The 20132-nt window shown below is 37.2% G+C and overlaps 1 protein-coding gene across 1 annotated transcript in view; it reads left to right on the top strand.

Annotated features, from left to right (window-relative positions):
* PLCH1 (phospholipase C eta 1) overlaps positions 1–20132 on the top strand; it is a 163991-nt gene that overhangs the window by 111996 nt on the left and 31863 nt on the right. Inside the window, exons 6-11 of the mRNA XM_014457180.2 lie at positions 1096–1266; positions 3049–3142; positions 4819–5022; positions 10992–11112; positions 14119–14290; positions 16682–16789. Coding sequence (XP_014312666.1) covers positions 1096–1266; positions 3049–3142; positions 4819–5022; positions 10992–11112; positions 14119–14290; positions 16682–16789 — 870 coding nt within the window. The remainder of the gene's footprint in view (positions 1–1095; positions 1267–3048; positions 3143–4818; positions 5023–10991; positions 11113–14118; positions 14291–16681; positions 16790–20132) is intronic.

The following is a 20132-nucleotide window of genomic DNA, read 5'->3' on the forward strand; positions in this document are numbered from 1 at the left end:
AAACTGTGTCTGATTAAATATTGATCAAATCTATGTTTAAAATCATATTACACCTGCCTGTACTTCACAAAATCTAGTACTTCAAAATGCCATTGATTCCTTGTCGGTTTTTATTCAGTTACAACTGTGTACACGTAGAATGAAGAAGAGCATGTAAATGGATTGGTTTTCCATTATATATTCCCAACAGTTTTATGACATTCATTCAATCAGAAGGAAGATACCTGGTGAAAGATTCTTGCTTAATAATTGCTAGAAACAAATAATTTGAACTACAAATCTGTGCAGATGGATTTTTCAGATTTCTGTGGAAGAAAAGCAGGGAGGTACCAATGATGCTGATGGCTGTAAGAGCACTAAGCTACCTATGCAGAATTAACAGAGCTTTTGTTATAGGAACATTTATACGTGATTGAAAAGCAGCTCCGAAAGTGATGAGAGACTGGCATTTTTGTTATGTGTTAAGTGTGTCTTCTCTCTTTTGTTTATGTTATCTTGTCTAAGATTTCTCTTTTTCATTAGTTTCTTCAAAAGATCAGTTTTTGGTTTAATTGTTCACCTTTGATATGTTCTATCCATTTGTTTTCTATGTCATTGCTTTCTGCTTTTGCTTATAATTTATTTCTATTTTCTTTAGCTTAAATTTTTTTCTAGATTTTTAAGTTGAATTATTAACTTCTCTATTTTTGATTTACTTTGCTTTTGAATAAATTGAAAACTTCAAGTTTCCTCTACTGCTTTAACTTCATCACACAACTTTTAATATGTGGTGCATATTTTAATATGTGGTTCACTTCTATATGTTTTAGTTCCTACTTAGAAGGGTATTATGTTGTTCCCACAGTTTTCTTTGTTGATTTATAAATTTATGGTTCTGAGAGAAATTAGTTTTTAAAATAAGCTTAATTCTTTATAATTTGTGACATTGCTCGTGGCCTAATATATAGCCAATTTTAAAACTGATCCATGTATGCTAGAAAAGAATATTTACCATTTGTAAAATGTGCACTCTCTCTTTTATAGTAAATATTTACCAGCACTGAATTTCTTGTTTCAAACTCTGACCCTGACACGATTTTAATGTGCCTCTTTCAGGAAGCTGACACAGATGAGAATCAGGGAACTTTGACATTTGAAGAGTTCTGTGTTTTTTACAAAATGATGTCATTGAGACGGGACCTTTATTTGTTGCTCTTGAGCTACAGTGACAAGAAAGATCACCTAACTGTGGAAGAATTGGCCCAATTTTTGAAGGTGGAGCAAAAGGTATTATTAGACTACTGAGTTGAATGTTTACTTAAAAATATTTGTGAAAGATACATGGGTTTTTTCTTGGGGTTGGATGTAGATATAGTTTAAATTTAGGGTAGAAGTAGAAACATCAAAATTCCAAAAAATCTTACTATGAGTTATTTAAAACGTGTTTCAGCAGCTTTTTAAAGAGGGGGTGATAAATTGAACACATATAATTTTTTACCTTAAAGATGTTGAGCATAGATATGTATATTTTTACACAAAGTAACCAATGGTAACTTATATATTTCATTTTAGATACAACAGTAATTTCCTTTATAATAACAATATAGCTAAGTATTTATTTACTATGACATAATTCCTAACTAGCAATATAATAATTCATTGATAATTCTGATGGGAAATTGGCATTTGACCATATGAGAAGGCTAAGTAAATTAAGTCCTGATTAGCAAAGGGAATTCCTAAATATATTTAAATTAGATCTTTTAATATTGTGTCAGCTGAATTGTGGCCAAGTCTTGTTCTAGTGCCTTTTTTTTAAAAAATATATATTACCTTAAACTCTGTTTCTCACTAAAGTAGAAAAATAATATTTTTGTTTTTCCCAGCTTTATTGAGGTTTACTTGATGAATAAAAATATTAAAGGTGTACCATATATGAGGATTTGATATATGTATACATTGTGAAATAATGACGACAATGCTAATTAACATATTCAACACCTCATATAGCTATGATTTTTTTTGTGTGTGGCAAGAATATTTAAGATCAGCTCTCTTAGCAAATTTTAATGCTATTAAATAGACTGTTTAGAAAAATTAGATTTTGCTAAATCATAAGCATTGAACCTAAGAGATAATACAATTTCTGAGAAGTATCACTGAAATATGAAATACTGGCTCACAAGATTAGCTTCCTCTATCACTATTCATTAGTATTTTAAATATCACTGTTAAACTATGGGGCTCAATGGATTTATGATCAAATATCACATCCTTTGTATTGCTACTTAATTAAAGAAATTATTTCTGAAGAGTTTACTTTTCCCAGTGACACTAAATATGTAATGTTCATGCAGCAACCTTGAGGCCGACTCAGTAATATATCATGTCCTGCCTTTTGGTGCCTCCCATTGATATTCTTATAAATATTAATTCATTTAATCCTCACAGCTGCCTTATAAGGAAGCCACAGAGAAAGTAAGTGACTCATTCAAGATCACACTGTCGATGATATCAGCTAGCTGACTGGAACACAAGCAGTCCAGCTCCAGAGCTTTCTGTACACTAGCCGTCTCGCCTAGCTTTTTACTTTTTCTTGCTAACCTTTATGTCCTTGAATCAACATGACAGGCTGCTCTCATGATTCAATGGAAGGATATATACAGATAATGCACAGGTAGATTTACCTACAACACTCTGTTTTGGTAAAGAACCATTTTCTTTCAACATAAATTTATGATTAGCAAACTTCAGTGTCTGCTTTTGCAGTTAGCTACTAGCTTACAGTGAGTGGATTTTTGGCAATGGATTTGCATTGATTATTAATTCTAATTAATTTTATTGCTTCATAGAGCACATTTTTCTAGTAGTGGAAGGGTTGTTTTCACTGATTAAATGTGAAAGATGCAAGGAAGATTGAGATCATGATCTTTTGCAAAGATAAAGTGGCTATACATTAGTAACTACAAACACTGTTCATTAACCCACTTTGCACTAAGCTTTTTTTTAGTGTAGAGAAACACATATCATGATATTTCAGGTACTCGACTAATGTTCTGTTTTGTTTAGATGAATAATGTGACAACAGACTATTGCCTTGACATCATAAGGAAATTTGAAGTTTCAGAAGAAAATAAGGCGAAAAACGTTCTTGGCATAGAAGGTAAAATAACAAAAATTCTTAATTTCTCATTTTTCAATTTAGTTCACTAAGTTAAATTCTTGCAAAAATTTTAGAAAGAGAAATCAGAAATATCTCTGGAATTACTGATGATTCCAATACCTATTTTCCTACAAAGCAGATGCCATAATATTGCCACTTCTCTTACTTTTGCAATGACAATTTACATTTTTTTATTCCTGGCAAGTCAATTTGAAGCCACTATGTATGAAGATACTAAGAAATATTTGGACTTTTTTCAAATAGCTAATTTTGGGGAATAGCCTCAACCTGATAATTTATGAAGGGAAATTAGGCCCTAAAATAAGTAATCTAGGAAACTAGGGACTTGAAAGTGAACCTGTTTCTTAAAAAATGTTGACAATGAGCCAGTTTTACCCAGTTGGTAGCAGTGGAGAGGTTTGTTGGAACCATAAATCTCTTTAATACAACCATCTCATTTTACCATCGAGAAAAGTGAAGCTCAAAGAAGTTAAGTAATTTGCCAACAGATAGATACTCAGAATCTACATCCAAGGATCTTATATATAAATAGTATGACATGAATGTAGCTACTAGCTACATGCGTGTCTAAATTGTGTGTATGTAAAGTATGTAAGGAAATCAATTGCAGGCTGAACAGAAAGACCACTGGGCCATTTGCTGCCCTGAAGAGCATGCAAAGCCAGGATTCATCTCACCATTTTTTATTGTTGGCCTAGTCCCCTTGCTCTCAGGCTGTGTGGACAAGGGAGTTTTGGTGACATGTGCTTACTTCCTGAGGTTGAGGGTAATTAAAAAGAAGAGGAATAATTTAAAAGTTACATGATCAAAAACCATTTAAAGACAGCCAGAAAAAATAAACTAATTTGGACATTTGCTAAGAAGTGAATCTTTTCCTTGGTGTGGCCCTAAGATGGATTAAACATGACTTCTAAGTTTTGGCCATAAAGAAAGGCATGAAGAAATTCTCCAGAGTCTCAGAGGATATTTACAGATAGAGTTTTACCATATGGTTCTTGAAGCCTTGAAACAATTTACCCTAATAACCATTCCACTTAAGTACTTGTGAGTCATTCATGTATTTATTCATATACTAATGAATGCCTCTTCTACTTAGACATTACATTTTGAAAACTGTAGAAAAACTGAGGGTTTTCTACTTAACCTTTAAGCATTATTTCAGAGTTATTAAATGTGCTGGCAATTAGCAGCATCTTTGTAAGCCAATTTCATAGTCAAATAATCACACCCTAAATTTGGCCGTGCCTATTTTTCATATTTACTTAATAACCTATCAAATTATTGGTACAGCATTCTACTGCTTAGTATAAATAACGCTTTAACATTGTGTCAGTCACCAATTAGGTCACACAGCATAATCCTAGCTTGAGCTCAGTAGTTACTGAATGGCTTTGTAGGAAACCCACTCAATCAAAATTTTTAAAAAGTCTGTTTTTCTGTAGGTTATATTTAAACTGCTACTCCCAAAAGTCATATTTAAGCTTTTGTCATTACTTGACTCAACAAATCTCATTGCTCCAGTGTTCCCTGCCAAGGCTGTCCTGGGGTAATCACAAAGATAATCACTATGAACATATTTGATCTCTCTTGTTCCTGTTCCAGTCAATCAAGTACATATGCCTTAAAGCTATAGTACTCCACTCTCTCTTCCAAAGGCTTCACCAGCTTCATGCGAAGTCCTGCTTGTGATATATTTAACCCACTGCACCATGAAGTGTACCAGGACATGGATCAGCCCCTGTGCAACTACTACATCGCATCCTCTCACAACACGTACCTGACTGGGGACCAGCTGCTCTCTCAGTCCAAGGTGGACATGTACGCTCGGGTGCTACAAGAGGGCTGTCGCTGTGTGGAAGGTACGTCCTTTGTCTGAGCTCCGGTTTGTGTCGGTGAACATGTCCTTTAGTTGGTCCATCAGGTCTTCCATAAATAATGGAGACCTAAAAAATGCACTCACACTAATGAGAATCACTTTCCTGCTATTGTAAAGTCTTCCTTAACTCATAATCTTCTCTGGCTTCTCCCTACTATCAGTCAGGAGAGAGAGAGATCAGTACTTGCAGTTGGGACATAACACCTTTGGTTGCTGAAAAATTGTACTAACAATGAAAATTTTTCTAGAAAGGTATTTTTGATTCAATAGTGGGGAAAATAGTTCAAGATTACTATTTGTTTTCAGGATACTTCATGGTCTATCAACACTTTTTCGATTTATAGTGGGTTCCTGGGGGTGAGTACACAGATGTAAGACATGTTTCTATCTCCAAGGAGCGCAGTCTAGTGGAAGGATGGAAGTTAAAGCAATAGTACAGTGTGAGAATTCCAGCAGTTGAATCATATACCATATACGTGGTAGAGAAGTATGACAAATCAGGTAGGCTGAGTAGACTTGGGTCAATCATAAAGGGTTTTGAGTGCTGTAGTGAGGCATTTCAACTTCAGCTTTGGTGTCTAGGGTCCAATAAAAAGTCTTAATACTTATAGTGATATGATCAGGTTTGAAGTTTAGAAAGATTGCTTGGACAATAGTGCACTGGGACTCTAGTTATATATAAAATAGTAGTAAAGTTACAAAAGTAAATTAACATATTTTAAAAGTGGATAGTCATTATAACCATCTGCATACAGAACCATTAAGCTCACTACAAATTTAGCACTCTGGAAATAACGCTTTAAGTCATGGCATTTTTGCTGTGGATATAGAGAACACCTCCAGACAATAGTGATTGACAAGTGAGTAACTTAAGCAACTACTGGTAAATAATGAAGATGATCATAAAATATTAACATAAAGAAAAAGCTTTTGAGCAGCAAAAGGTCTTGAGGTGCCATTCTGCTCTTAGCCATTACTCTACCCTTTGTTCCCTCAGTGCTCAACAAGTTATACATGTCTGACATCATAGAGATATGGGGCGGGGGCCCGAGTTGGGGGTGGGGATGGCACACACCGTCATAGTGTTCAGCTGCAGTAATGTCCTTGGTCAGGAAATAAATGGCGCCTTAGGGAAGAGTAATCAGTCAGTCTTTCTTGGTAAAGTGGGCTTGTCAGAAAATCAAATTGATAACATTTTTTACATGGCCTTTTATTCCCCTGATTTTCAGCCCAAATTGCTTAATAAATATGGATGTTCTGTCCAGGAGATTTTCACTCTCATTATGGAAGTGATGTTGCATCGCTGGTATAATCGGTTTATAACCTTTCCTGTTATCACTGGGAGCTCTATCAGGTGGAACGTTTTTAAATGACATTATGAAGAGATGTCGTGTTAGCTGCTCGGCCTTTACAACTGACCAACCCTGTCAGAGTGCTTTTGGGGGCCTCTACTCTATGGTCTGGTTGAAAAATGGGCCCTGACTGTTTTGTGGCTATGGGGATTGGTTAGAAGATTTTGACCTTGCCAGCATTCTCATGACAGCATGAGCTTTTACAGGAAATGTCGCTGCCATTTAAGAATGGTTACTGATACCACCTGTTAGGATGCCAGCACCATTTGGAGTGTTGTTATCTTCATACTAGAGACCTGATGCATGAAATTTGTGCAAGAGTAGGCCTTCCTTCCCCTGGCTGCCAGCACCAGCTTCCCTCTGGCACCCAGGACCTGGGCTTCCTTCTGGCCACTGGCAGGCACCCGGGACCCAGGCTTCCCTCTCAGCCCAGCTTCATCCGGAAGGATGTCTGGTCTAATTAGCATATTATGCTTTTATTATTATAGATAACAGACAGTCAAGAAATCAGACCTAAAATCTGAACATTAGGAGAAGCATCATCGGCAATGGATATTCTGCCTGTGTGAAACTATCAGCAAATAGTTTATGATCAATGTAGTTTTAAGAGCTATTTGTATGTGTCCATGACAATGAGGTCAGGGGTGGCATTGCCTTGTCTATGTTGCATTTTGGGGGGAAAAGGTTAGTTCATTTGTGAGGAACCCTGTTATGCTCTTTCTCATCCAAGATGGGACTATAAATCAGGGTACAAATTGTTAAAATTCTGTATTTTTGAAACACCTGTTTATTCTTTCAACACCTATATCCAAAGACCAATGAAAGAATGCCAAGTGTATGTCAAAGGATGGATGGAGCTTCTCTTCTGAGAAGATGCTTTTGATACATTTGATCTCAGTTGCAGGCCCAAATATAACCTGCATAGTAATGTCTTAAAACTTTTGGTCTTCTCAATAGCATATTTATTCTTAAACGTTGTTTCCATTATTCCTATGCTATTAACTTTGAATGTTCTTTTTTTCTTTTATTTTCTCTAAATGTTTCCTCCTAAGAATATTTTAACAATTAATGCTTAATTGATTAATATAGGTAACTGTTTTAGAACCAATAGGAGATATCTCTCTCTCTCTCTCTCTCTCTCTCTCTCTGTATCGTTTCTTTAGGAAACATCAGTATTTGCTTTTAAGGTCTCCAACTGATTGGGTGAGACCCACCTCTCACATTATGGAGAATAATCTGCTTTACCCAAAACTTATTGATGTAAACGTTAATTACATCTAAAAATATCTTTATAGCAACATCTAGACTGGTGTTTGACCAAAACTGGACATCATAGCCCAGACAAGCTGACATATAACATTAACCATCAAATCACATTATGGTTATGGTGAACATGTTTTAGAAGGAGATGGAGATATTATTTTGAGGTAATATACAAAACACATATAGGAAATGTGTTACTAAAATAGAGAATAGCTATGGTCCTGAACTGTGTGGCCTTAATTACAAGGCAGTTTCAGTTGGCATGCCATTAGCCAAATCCAGCCTGCAGAATTATGTTTGGTCCACACTGTAATTTTAAAAATAGATTAATTGTCAATAGCTATAAAATGGAAAATTTCACAGCAATAGCACCTAGGTTTTGGATTTTTCTCAGATCTGGTAACCAGAGTGACAAGTAATTGTCTCATTAGACATACAGTTGCTGTTGGCCTACTGCTCTCATTTGTGTTGCCTGCTAGGCTCTTGTTGGTGTCTGAGCTTGTGACCTCTGAGGCCAGTGGTCGGCAAACCGCGGCTCGCGAGCCACATGCGGCTCTTTGGCCCCTTGAGTGTGGCTCTTCCACAAAATACCACGTGCGGGTGCACACATACGGTGCGATTGAAACTTCGTGGCCCATGCGCAGAAGTCGGTTTTCGGCCTGGGCGAGTCTATCTTGAAGAAGTGGCCTTAGAAGAAGTGGGGGATGTCGGTCGGTCGGTTGGGCGTCCGGAGACGTGCTGCAGGCGGGCCGCAGGATACGCAGCGCGGGGGGTGGCGCCAAATATCAACAGTACTTAAACTGTATAGGTAGGTTAATAACAATGTACCTACTTATATAGTTTAAGTTTAAAAAATTTGGCTCTCAAAAGAAATTTCAATCGTTGTACTGTTGATATTTGGCTCTGTTGACTAATGAGTTTGCCGACCACTGTACTAGGCCAACGTCATGAGAACTGTCAAGGTTCTACAGAGGATCCTGCTTAGCCTGGATTGGGATTTAGAGAAGAAGAGTGAAAGTGAAAGGAGGCAATTCAGTGACCTTCAGTGAAAGAAGGGAAGTTTTGAGGCAGGATTGTATATGAGGAAACTTGCCTAACTGGAAGAACAAGTCTGTGAGTTTGGGTGTAGGAGAAATAAGGTTGACTTGTCAGACAGGAGCTAGGATATTAACTAAGACAATACTAGTTTCTTTAACTATCAAACCTAAAATCTGTTTTCTTAAAACAACTGAAGTTCATTTCTTGCTTATATGAACTTCAAAACAGTTGCTCCTAATGGGTGAATCTTAGGGGCCAGGATCTTTCTATCCTGTGGCTGTGCCACCTTCAACAATGGCTTCTAAGTCACAGGAGAAGAGAGAGCAGGGATGGCTGTGTAGGGCAAGCATGTCAAACTCAAAGGCTAACACAGGCCAAATAAACAATGTTTAAGTTTATGTGGGCCACAAAAAAAATAAAAGCTTGAATTTTCATAGAAACCTAGGTTTATTTCGATAAGAGACATGCTGACTACAAAGGGCTGAAATGAGTAATCGTTAACATAAAGTAATAGAACATTTTAATAAAAATTAATATTTTTTCTTGAACATTAACTTGCCAGACACTGAGTAACTGCACAAATTAATAAGTGTAACACAAATAAAGCCATTTTTCTTATTCTCTGAAAGCGAAATATTTCTTGTTGCGCGCACCAAACAAATCAGTCCAAGACTAATGATGTGGCAATTGACTGCTAAAATATTCGCTGCTAGTACTAGTGGAGAGAAATGGTGTGCCTGCTCATAAGGCGCATAAGGGAAATGAATGCAACACGATTACAGTAATCAGTCATTAGCAAACATTGTAGTTTGTTATTAATAATTATGTATAACAGGATATTGTAAATTTAAGTTCCGAAATTTTTATTAAAACGTTTCTTACATACCGTTATATTGGCCACAAAAATATTTGTTGTGGGCTGCATGCGGCCCGTGGGCCACAAGTTTGACATGCTTGGTGTAGGGCAAGGTTTTGTAGACCAGACCTAGATGTGGTACACACCATTTCTGCCCACAGTTTGATGACCACATCCCACTGCAAGGGAAGGCTGGTCAGTTAGTCCAGCTGTGTGCCAGGGTGAAAGGGAAAGCAGGCTGAGTGAATGGCTAGTCAGTCTCTAGCACCAGATTTAGGGACCTTGGGGTTAAGCAGGCAGGGGCTGCTGTAGGATATTTATTAATACATTTAGCATATATCTACTGGGTATATAATATGTGTTGGATGCTGAGTTATGTACCTGGTAGGCTTTTGAGTAAAGGAGCAGTGTTTTGAGAAATGAGTCTGATAAAACAAGAGAAGGCAAACTCTAAGCCTGGGAGGATGGTGAGGGAGCCAATGTCTCTCCAGCTCGGAGCCAGTGAGGTTGTCTACACACATAACAATATTAATTTATCAATAACCATATCAGTTACTACGTGCCATATTATAAGTGACTTTATATATACGTAATCACCACTGAGACTTACGATCAAGTGCTATTACTATTTTCCTTTTATAGATGGGAAAAGTAAGACTTTAAATTATTTAATCATTTGCTCATATTCACATAAATCTTGGCAGGACCTGAGGACTTGAACTTAAGAAGTTGATGTTATTTTATAACTATGGTAGAATTAATAAAATAGAAATAAATCTAATGGAAACATAGTGATTTTAAATAAACAATAATGAAAAACCTTGTTATTGATTTGAGATGGTCACTGTGACTTATTAAAAGACCTTAGTAAACTGAAGATGTGAAATTAAAGAAACAACCTGTTAAGAAATATCACTATCCTTGGAACACTTGATTGGATTCAGATCAATTTCATTTTCTTTTTTAAAAATGTTTTTATTGATTTTAGAAAGAGAGGAAGGGAGGGTAGAGAGAAAAACATTGATGTGAGAGAGAAGGATCGATCAGCTGCCTCCTGCATACCCCCTACTGGGGATCAAGACTGCAACCCTGTCATGTGACCTGACCAGGAATCAACCAGTGACCTTTTGGAGAATGAGACACTGCTCATACAACTGAGCCACACTGGTCAGGGTGATTCAGATCAATTTCTAATGAGAGTTCATGGTACATGCTAAGCTGATTGTGAATATGACATCTTTGTTAACTTATAAGCACTCTCAAACAAATTATCTTTAATTCCTTATTCTAATAAATACCTATTTCTCTGTTTGACATCCTCAGGATCATAACATGGTATATGTATAATCTCAAAAAATAAAATAATATTTGTCTGATGTTTCCAGTAATATTAGTAAATGCCAGAAACGTTTGGTTGTTGATGTGAAGCTTTGTTTTTGGCAGTTGACTGTTGGGATGGCCCAGATGGAGAGCCAGTCGTTCACCACGGTTATACTCTCACTTCAAAAATCCCCTTCAGAGATGTTGTGGAGACCATCAACAAGCACGCCTTTGTGAAGAATGAGTAAGTGTAGCAACACCTGGGAGCTAAGCTAAGGCGGCACATGGAGCATCTCCTGATGTAATGTGACTACAAAAGCACACACTCATCCTTGGAGTATTCATCTCTTTTCTGCTACCATGGTTCTTTCCTTCCGACCCAACAAAACATAAAACAAATAATATGGACTCTATGTACATACTTTCTCATGCTCCATTTATTCCATACCCCATCATGTCTCTAGACGTTGCCTCAAAGTGTGGTCTTGCAAAAAGTGATCTCAAGATTTCTAAACCAGGGTGTACAGAGTGTCTATAAAGTCTGGAAACACAGGTTACTATACACAGTAGTTTATTGATATTGTACTAAATTTCAGTAAAATAATATCTAGGTTCCAGACTTGCTGTGTCTAGCTTACTTATTTTAGTGGACCCCTCCTTCGTATATGATACTGTTGACTGTTTTCTCCCTAATACTTGTTTTTTTTGGTTTCTGTTATAACATTCTCTCCTTCATTGCTGTCATTATTTCTCACTCTCCTTTTTTGGCCTATATGGTCTTCTAATTCATTTCCTCATTTCTTTAATAGTCATTATTTCCCAAGTTGTTGCCCTTGGCCTACTTTTTTGGTTATTTGTCTAATCATACATCCAGAACTTTCCCCTTAAGTTTCAGAACTATATAGAAAAATTCTTAGTAAAAATTCATCTGCATATCCATACTATAGGTACCTCAAAATCAATAAATGCCATTATTTATTCAAGTATTTATTTAGATATTTAATGGTGCCTACTCTAAGAAAGGCACACTATAGTAGGTGCAAGAAGCCACAACACTGAACAAAAGATAACACTTCTAACATCAGGCAGCTTATCCCCTAAACTGAACTTACATCTCATTCTTCCAAACCTACTCTGGCTCTGTATTTTTTATTATTTTATTATTATTTTTTAGTTAGGAGTAGCACTGCCGATCAGTGGCTTTAGCCAGAAACTGGGAGTCTTTCTCAATTCAGCCGATTCTTTTCAATTCTACTTCTTAAATTATCCTTTGACTCTATTGCCTTCTCTTTATTTTCACTTCCCCTTTTGTTCATCTCCACACTGGTGCAATATTTCTCTTTCTGAAAATATAAGCAAGTTGTATTTCTTGTCTTAAAGTCCCACAAAAGCTCCCTCTAGTACACAGCTGTGTCTTCCATGCCGTTCAAAGCCTGGCTCCTTCCTTGTCTTCCAGTGTCTTCTTTCATGAGACTTAGGATTCTGCCTTCACTGACTGTCTTTAGGATTTCCCAGTGATCCCAGTTCTTTCACAACCCCCAACCCTGGCATAAGCTATTCTCTCCGTCTGCAATACCTTTCCCCATTATTCCACCTGCCTAATTCTTACTCATCCTACAAGACTGTTTAAGCAGGGTCCCTCTGGCAAACTTACTGCTTACTGATGCCTCCAGCTGAATGAAATGCTCCCTTTTTCTCTTCTTAGCGCCTGAGCATATTCCTATTATGTCATATAGCACTTTCTTATAATTGTTGGTTACTTGCTTTCTTTTTTAAGTCTTAAAGATCATGAACTCATTGAAAATATGAAGCTATGTCTTATTCATTCTTTATTGCCTAGCAGGTACCTGCAATATACCAGACACTCAAGAAATGACTTTTCAATTTAAAGAAGCAAATTCAAATTTCATAAAATTAATCTTATGAAAGTTAGTAGCCTTTAAAATTTTTAATATTTGGTCTTGTCATTAATTAACCATGAGGTTAAAATGCTGTTCTAATAAGAGGCACTTGCTGCATAGCAGGTTTAGTTTACAGTGTTTTTTCATGGAAGAACCTCGAGTACTGATTTCTGATGTACCATTACGCTAGTCTTAGCCGAGCTGAAGAAGGGATTTTACCACTCCATTCCCAATATGTGAAGTAGCCTGTTGAGAAGACCGGCTGCGTGTATCTCAAGGGAATGTCTGGTGACCTGACAGTGCTTGCTTCAAGTTCTGGAATCCTTAAGGAGAAGAGCACTTCAAATTAAAACAACTCACAAGCCTATTTAGCACACTTCAAAAGTTCATTCTACTTTTCCTTCTTAAATTTTAGTTGCATGTTTAAACCAGGGTTTATCAAAGTGTGTGTATAGATTTTTTGTGACACCCTATATATTACCTATTACTTTGGAAAATAGTGATAGAAAACTGAAAAAAAAATCAATCAGTCTGAATTTGAAATAATTTCTCGCTCTGAGGAAGAAAACAAAGCCAGAAGAGGAAGGATATCACACAATCCGTTCTGCTCCACTTGCTGGCCTGGGTGCCACCTCTCAGGCTGCCTGTGCTGATCACGTCTTTCTGGTCTCAAGTTCTCTGCGCAGAAACCTGAGTGCCGGCGGAGAGGGGATGCTTGAGCTTTCTTTCGTTTTCTTTTTATCTGAAAGTAAAGACTAGTATATGATTATCTACAAATGACTGAAATGCCTGGCAGGGGATCCTATAAATGCCATTATTTTATCGTCAAGAGTAATATTCAAGCTGGGGGCTGATTATGTATTTTATTTATAACATATATGATATATTAAATGTAGATGTCTGCATTTTAGGATATTCAGGGGTCTCTGAGATGTTTCTGGACTTTTGAATAAATAAGACAGAATTACATTATATGAGTTTTATTTCTTTAGGCTTCTTATCACTCTTAAAATTTTCTCCTTTCTTCATTTAAATCAATTTCTATATAGATATACCTACATATATCTATAGATAGAGAGAGATATATGGTTATTTTTTTCCATGATACAAAATAGCAAACTAATCAATCCCATATGGATTGGTATTTTATCCATTATGTCTAGCAAAATATATTTACTCAGAGGAGGTGTTTTTTTTTAATGCGTCTCTCATTTTCCTCAGTTAAAGTGTTTTAATTGTCACATTCTCACAAGTTACTAGGATTGCAGGAACATAATGAACATGGAATGATTGCTGAAACTCCCTGAGTTGCCGTGCTCTGCCTTTAGAAGGTGTTGCTGTTCTCGCAGGTTCCCGGTCATACTGTCGATCGAAAATCACTGCAGTGTCCAGCAGCAACGGAAGATTGCTCAGTACCTGAAAGGAATATTCCAGGACAAACTGGACCTGTCATCCATAGACCCAGGAGAGACCAAGCAGCTTCCAAGTCCTCAAAGTCTGAAAGGCAAAATCCTAGTGAAGGTAACTACCCAAAGGAACATATTTAAAGTCATGAATGACCAACTCAGCCCTCCCGCCCACCCTACAAACTGGTTTCTCAGGAGAATAATAGGTACAGTTTGTACATGAAGGGTTGTCTTGATTTGTGTATGCACCTTGCTCCAGATTATTTATAGTCCTACCTTAAGAAAAAGCTAGCTATCGAGTGATCACAGATTCTGGAATTTATTTTTATGAAGTGAGAACATCAATACTGTAAGCCAAAGGCTGAATACTTTAGTCTTGTATTAGTTCATACTGGAGAACTGTGTGGGGTACAGGGTGGAGAAGGTTCCTGTGTCCATATCTGAAAGCATTTCTTTCAGATTCTTCTCTCCAATTTCAAGCTCCAATAACTGGTGAGGGTGGGGGTGGGGGGGAGTTCTTCACAGTTGCTCGGCCCTGGATAAGTGAGAAGAGCTCCCTTCCCAGCGGAGCACAGCACTGACAGCGCCCACAGGACTCGCGCGTATGCGAAGGAGCAGTTGGTGACTAGACTGACATTTCCTAAGCAGATTTTTGCGAGAAGGGAAACTGAATACCTGCAATGAATATTATTAATGCAAGGGATAGCCAGAAAGACAGTTCCTTGAGATGGCAGATTGCTTTGTGATTTGACTTAATTCCAGTTCATTTTGTGTTTGGATTAAAACCATCTCAGTTGCATTGTTTTGAGACTAAAAACCTAAGGAAGAGCAGTAGGGTATGAATATTCAAACTGGATTATTTGTTGCCTAAAAGGGGTGTGTACAGAAAAGTCAGGTATCAGATAGGAGGTGCAAAAAAGTCAAAGTAACTGTGATGTCATAGCAAGACTTTAAGGGAGGGCAGCGGGTGAGAAAGAGGTAAAGAATTCATCTTTGTAATTGGTCAAACCTGTTTTTCTGTCTTAAATGAAAATTATAGACTGACTCCATCAAAAAGGTGTTGTAAGGCAGCATTTTGAATACAAGCTCCAAATAATGCCAGAGATAACACTGTCAATTTTCATAAAATCTTTCTAAAGTAAAGTCTTGTGATGAATACTGATGGCTGGGTTAGAAAGCTAACTGTTACCTTTATCAGCTTGTAAATGCTTCCATGTTTCCTGAATCACCTGTAGCCAGCAGCCAGAAGGTTCAATGCGGAATAAGGCCATTTGATTGAAATCTTTCCATTTTAGACAGCGAAACTTAAGGTAGATATTGATAGGGACTGAATCCCTTCTCCATAACTGGACTTTGGTCATTTGACACAGGATGTCCCAGGGCTGATAGGTATCAGGAGGAGTCAGAGCCAGGAAGCTGAGGAACTCAATGGAAGGAGTGGTGGGCAATGTGGACTGTGAGTGAAGTATTGCAAGGCAGCCAAGGTCTATTTGCAATAGGGTCATTCTTCAGACTTTAAGGAGATTACATAGATCTATAAACCATCACGCTCCTGTTTAAAGCAAAAACAAGGAAACTGATTTTCCTATGTTCCTTTAGTATCAGAGTGACTTCTGATCCAAAAGGTATCATTTGAATGACTATGTACCACTTTGGAGATAGGCAAGTTATTTATTATTATAATAACTAAAACACATACACACTTTCCAACTATCTATATCTATATCTATATCTATATCTATATCTATATATCTATATCATCTATATCTATATAATGCTTCTCTTAAGGATGTGGAATGGGATTATGCTTGTTATAGTGAGCCATATATTCTCAAAAATAAGCCTGATTTTTATTTGTAAATATAACATCTGTAATTAATTTATATTTAGTTGAAAGTAATTAATCTACCTTTTCTTGAAAGTCTCTTCTTCCTTGTTTTGCCCTTAACTCAAACTATCTGCTTACTAGTCAGTCTAAAGTAATGATTGGCCAAGGGATTACACATTTTTATTTTTCACATTAAAAATTTTTTAAATTGTAGTGAAATGCAATATTAATATTTACCTGCCATCTCAACCTTTTCAGGTATACATTTCAGTAGCATTAAGTACATTCACACTGCCATGTAACTAATCCCCAGAACTCTTTTCCTTCTGCAAAACTGAAACTCCACACCCATTAAACAACTCCCCACAGCCCTGGTAACCACTATTCTATTTTCTGTCTTTATGAATCTGACTTCTCTGGGTGCCTCATATAAGAGGAATCATATAGTTTGTCTTTTTGTCATGGATATTTTACTTAGCCTAATGTCCTCAAGGTTTGTTCATGCCATAGCAAATGTCCTAATTTTCTTCCTTTTTTTGGCTGAATAATATGCCATTGTATGCATCTATCACATTTTGTTTACAGACTCATCTGTTGGTGGACACTTGAATTGCTTCCATCTTTTGGCTATTGTGAATTTATTTTCATTTTTATATTGAGTGTTTTGTTTCATTTCAGGGTAAGAAGCTGCCTTATCACCTTGGAGATGATGCAGAGGAAGGGGATGTCTCTGATGAAGACAGTGCAGATGAAATTGAAGATGAGTGCAAGTTCAAGCTCCATTATGTAAGTGACAGACTTGGCCCTAATTTTTACCTGCTATGTGCTGCAGTAAAAGTTGCAGCTGTGTTGGGATCCTCACCAAGATAAGGTCATTTATTGGATAAAAAAGGATATTTGTTGAAAGTTACTCCATGTGCTTGCACACAGACACTCAAATGTTTATTGAGTGAATGTGTCAAGAAGTCTTGTGTCTTCGAGTTGGATGGAATGTCAGTGATTAACCTATGTGACCCTCTCTCCAAATCCCCTGCTATCACAACTTGAGCAAAACTCAAATTGCAGTTCCAAATGTCACTTGTCTTTGTTGAAATAGACTGACTTTCCTATTGTCTCTCTGGCTCCTGCTAGCAGCCCTGCAGGCTGCCTGATATGGCCGACTCACAGGAACCAGCTGCCTGGGGCTCTAGGATGCCCATCCCCACCCTAAGAAAATGGACCATGGGCCAGAGGATGTCCCAGCTCCTTCAGACATGGGGCTCTTGGCTGGCTCTTTAAGTTGCCACATCTTAAAGAAATAAAATGGCATAGAATAGTTTGTTACCCGCATGGTGCTTCAGACCCCTGTCCTACATCAAGGAGCTGCCTTTCTAAAAAAAGCACCATTCAGCCAGGTCATCCCAGGGAAATGCAAGCCAGGGGCAACTGTAAGGCTTAAAGGGACACCCCCTCCCAGCTGGGGACTAGAATTTCTCAACCTTGCCCCCGCCACCCCCATCTTCTGCAACTCATGTGTTGTCAGTATCGCATAATACCCTGAGAGTAGCATTTGCTCATCTTAGTTTGGTATAGGGATTACAATTTCACCTCTGTAGAAAAGTAGTACTTCTCTAGATATCAGGACTACTGTATTACTCTGCTCTCAAAAAAACAGTGAAGTTTTGTATAAATTCTTCTAATTTGCATCATTGCCCTAAGTTTATCTATTACATTGTTAAAAAAATGGTCTGTTCCCTTCTAGACAGTAGTAGCTGTGCTACCTCCCTATAGGTACCAAAGGGATCCAGCATCATTCTGAAAGGAGGCAAGAGCTGAATGACAGCTGAAGTCTCAGTAGACACTTCTTTCTTGGCTTTGATACACTTTAAAAGATTCAGTTTGAAGTGAAAAGGAAAAATCACCATCTGTATTAATCTCTCGCCTTTTGATGGTTTATCTTGGCTCAATTTATTACCACTCACTAATGGGGCTCTGGTTTTAGAAAATTAATCTAAATCTATTTACATAAGTGAAAATACACTTAATATTTTAAATAGTTTCTTTTTTACTCTCCCAGATATTTACTATATTGTGATTAATTACTTGTGATTACGAGTAATGTGGCTCAAATGTCTTAGCTTTGTTTTACAAACCAGACTTTTGTCTGATTTTCATTATCTTTGCATCTTGTTTCCAAGATCTGTTGGTTGCTAGCCTCATTTGAAACAGGGAACAAAGAGGCTTGACTAAGTTACAAGTTTAGGGAATGCTGTTTTTAGTGAAAATGATGATAAAAATTTAGCTATTGTTACAATATAGTCATTTTTTGCTCTGAGTAAAACCCAAGTTGTCTGGTTTCTGCATCCACCCACTTACATAATTTTTTCTTTAATGCCAGTGAGCCTTTTAACTTTCTAAATTAAATATCTGTAATTATAAAATTAAGTAGCTATAGATTTTTCTTAAGAGGGAAAGATCAGTAACTTCACCTGTAAAAATATCCAACTGAGTTCCTCTTATCTTCAAAGCTTCTTAGTTGGTTTCTAAGAATCCATATGGGAAGATAGTTTCAAACATGATTCCATAGAGATAGTTATGATTTTTAATTTAGATTCTTTGATTCGGGCCTAAGTGAAGTCAGAAAACACTTCAATTGTGAAATTTTACAAGTGTGTCTTTGTTACACTTTCAGAGAGAAAATATATAAAGAAATCAACATTCTAGCCCAGCTAGTGTGGCTCAGTGGTTGAGCATCAACCTATGAACCAGGAGGCCATGGTTTGATTTCTGGTCAGGGCATGTGCCCATGTTTCAGGCTCGATCCCCAGTGGAGGGTATGCGGGAGGCAGTGGATCAGTGATTCTCTTTCATCCTTGATGTTTCTATCTCTTTCTTCCTCTCCCTTCATCTCTGAAATCAATAAAAATACATTTAAAAAGAAAAAAAGAAATCAACATTCTAGTGGAAATTTGTAGTTTTTACTACACTTTTCCAAATCCTTTTTCTCTAATTTTGAACTCTTCTAAGTCATGGGGCTGTTGTCTTTTGAAAACCGAAGTGTTATCCTGTAATCAGTCAATTTATACTCCTATTGTCAGCAGAGGGTTCAATGCATTATCTGAATGTCAAATGTAAATTGCCTGATCTTACCCCGAATGCCTGATCATATTTCTGCAAAAGAGGATGGACTGTGCATAACTATGTGAATCTTAGAGAAAGTTCTTAACCTCAGTTGCAATAGGGTATAGTTAGATTTATGTTATATCTGAATTATTGCAATAAACATTTTAACTTAGCTTTCATGAACATTGCAATACCAACTCCTGAGGCTTAAACAGATACATTTGCACATTCAACCATTTTTTATAGCATCTCTTATTGGAGATACCACCATCATGCTATAGGAGTTGGGGCATCTATCAGTAAACAAAACAGACAACAATCTTTGCCTTTATGGAGTTATACATTATTGAGAGAAGGGGAGGATAGACAAGATTTAAAACAAGTAAGTAACGTCTATACTTATCACTTACTAGGCAGTGATAAGTGCTAAAGGGACAAAACGAGAGAAAAAGTGGAGAAAGTGTGTGTATGTGAAGGGTCTATTGAAGTTTTAAATTGATCAGGAAAGGTCTCAGAGAGAAGGTCACGTGTGAACAAAGACCTGAAGGAAGTGAGGAGTTAGCCATGCTGGTATCTGGGGAAGAATGTTCCAGGCAGAGGGAACAGTGAATACAACGATCAGAAGCAGGATGTGTGGCTCGCCCAGCATTACCTTCGTGTTAAGCAGAGCCCTCACACAGGCTTCCTATTCCTGTTAGTCTACTGCTATTTCTAACCAAGGGATTCAAATCACACAGAAAGTCTCTTTCTCATGTAATAATTCATTTCTGTTGGATTAATTGAATCCTTTATGTTTCTGCCTCCTACTGTTTTGTGGCTTCAGCCATAGAGAAACTCGGGCTCATGATGTCTAAGCCACAAGGTATAGCAGTGTGTTCAATGATCCAAGAATCACACAGCTCAAAGGCACAGGGAACAGTTTCCTTTCAACCACAGTAGTTACCAGATATGATTCAGTGAGCCAACTCACCATTATTCATCTTCATGGGATCTTCTAATGTCAAGGTGCCTTATAGACTTTCCACCA

This window comes from Myotis lucifugus, unplaced genomic scaffold (assembly GCF_000147115.1).
Source record: "Myotis lucifugus unplaced genomic scaffold, Myoluc2.0 scaffold_70, whole genome shotgun sequence".
In the NCBI taxonomy this organism is placed as follows: Eukaryota; Metazoa; Chordata; class Mammalia; order Chiroptera; family Vespertilionidae; genus Myotis; species Myotis lucifugus.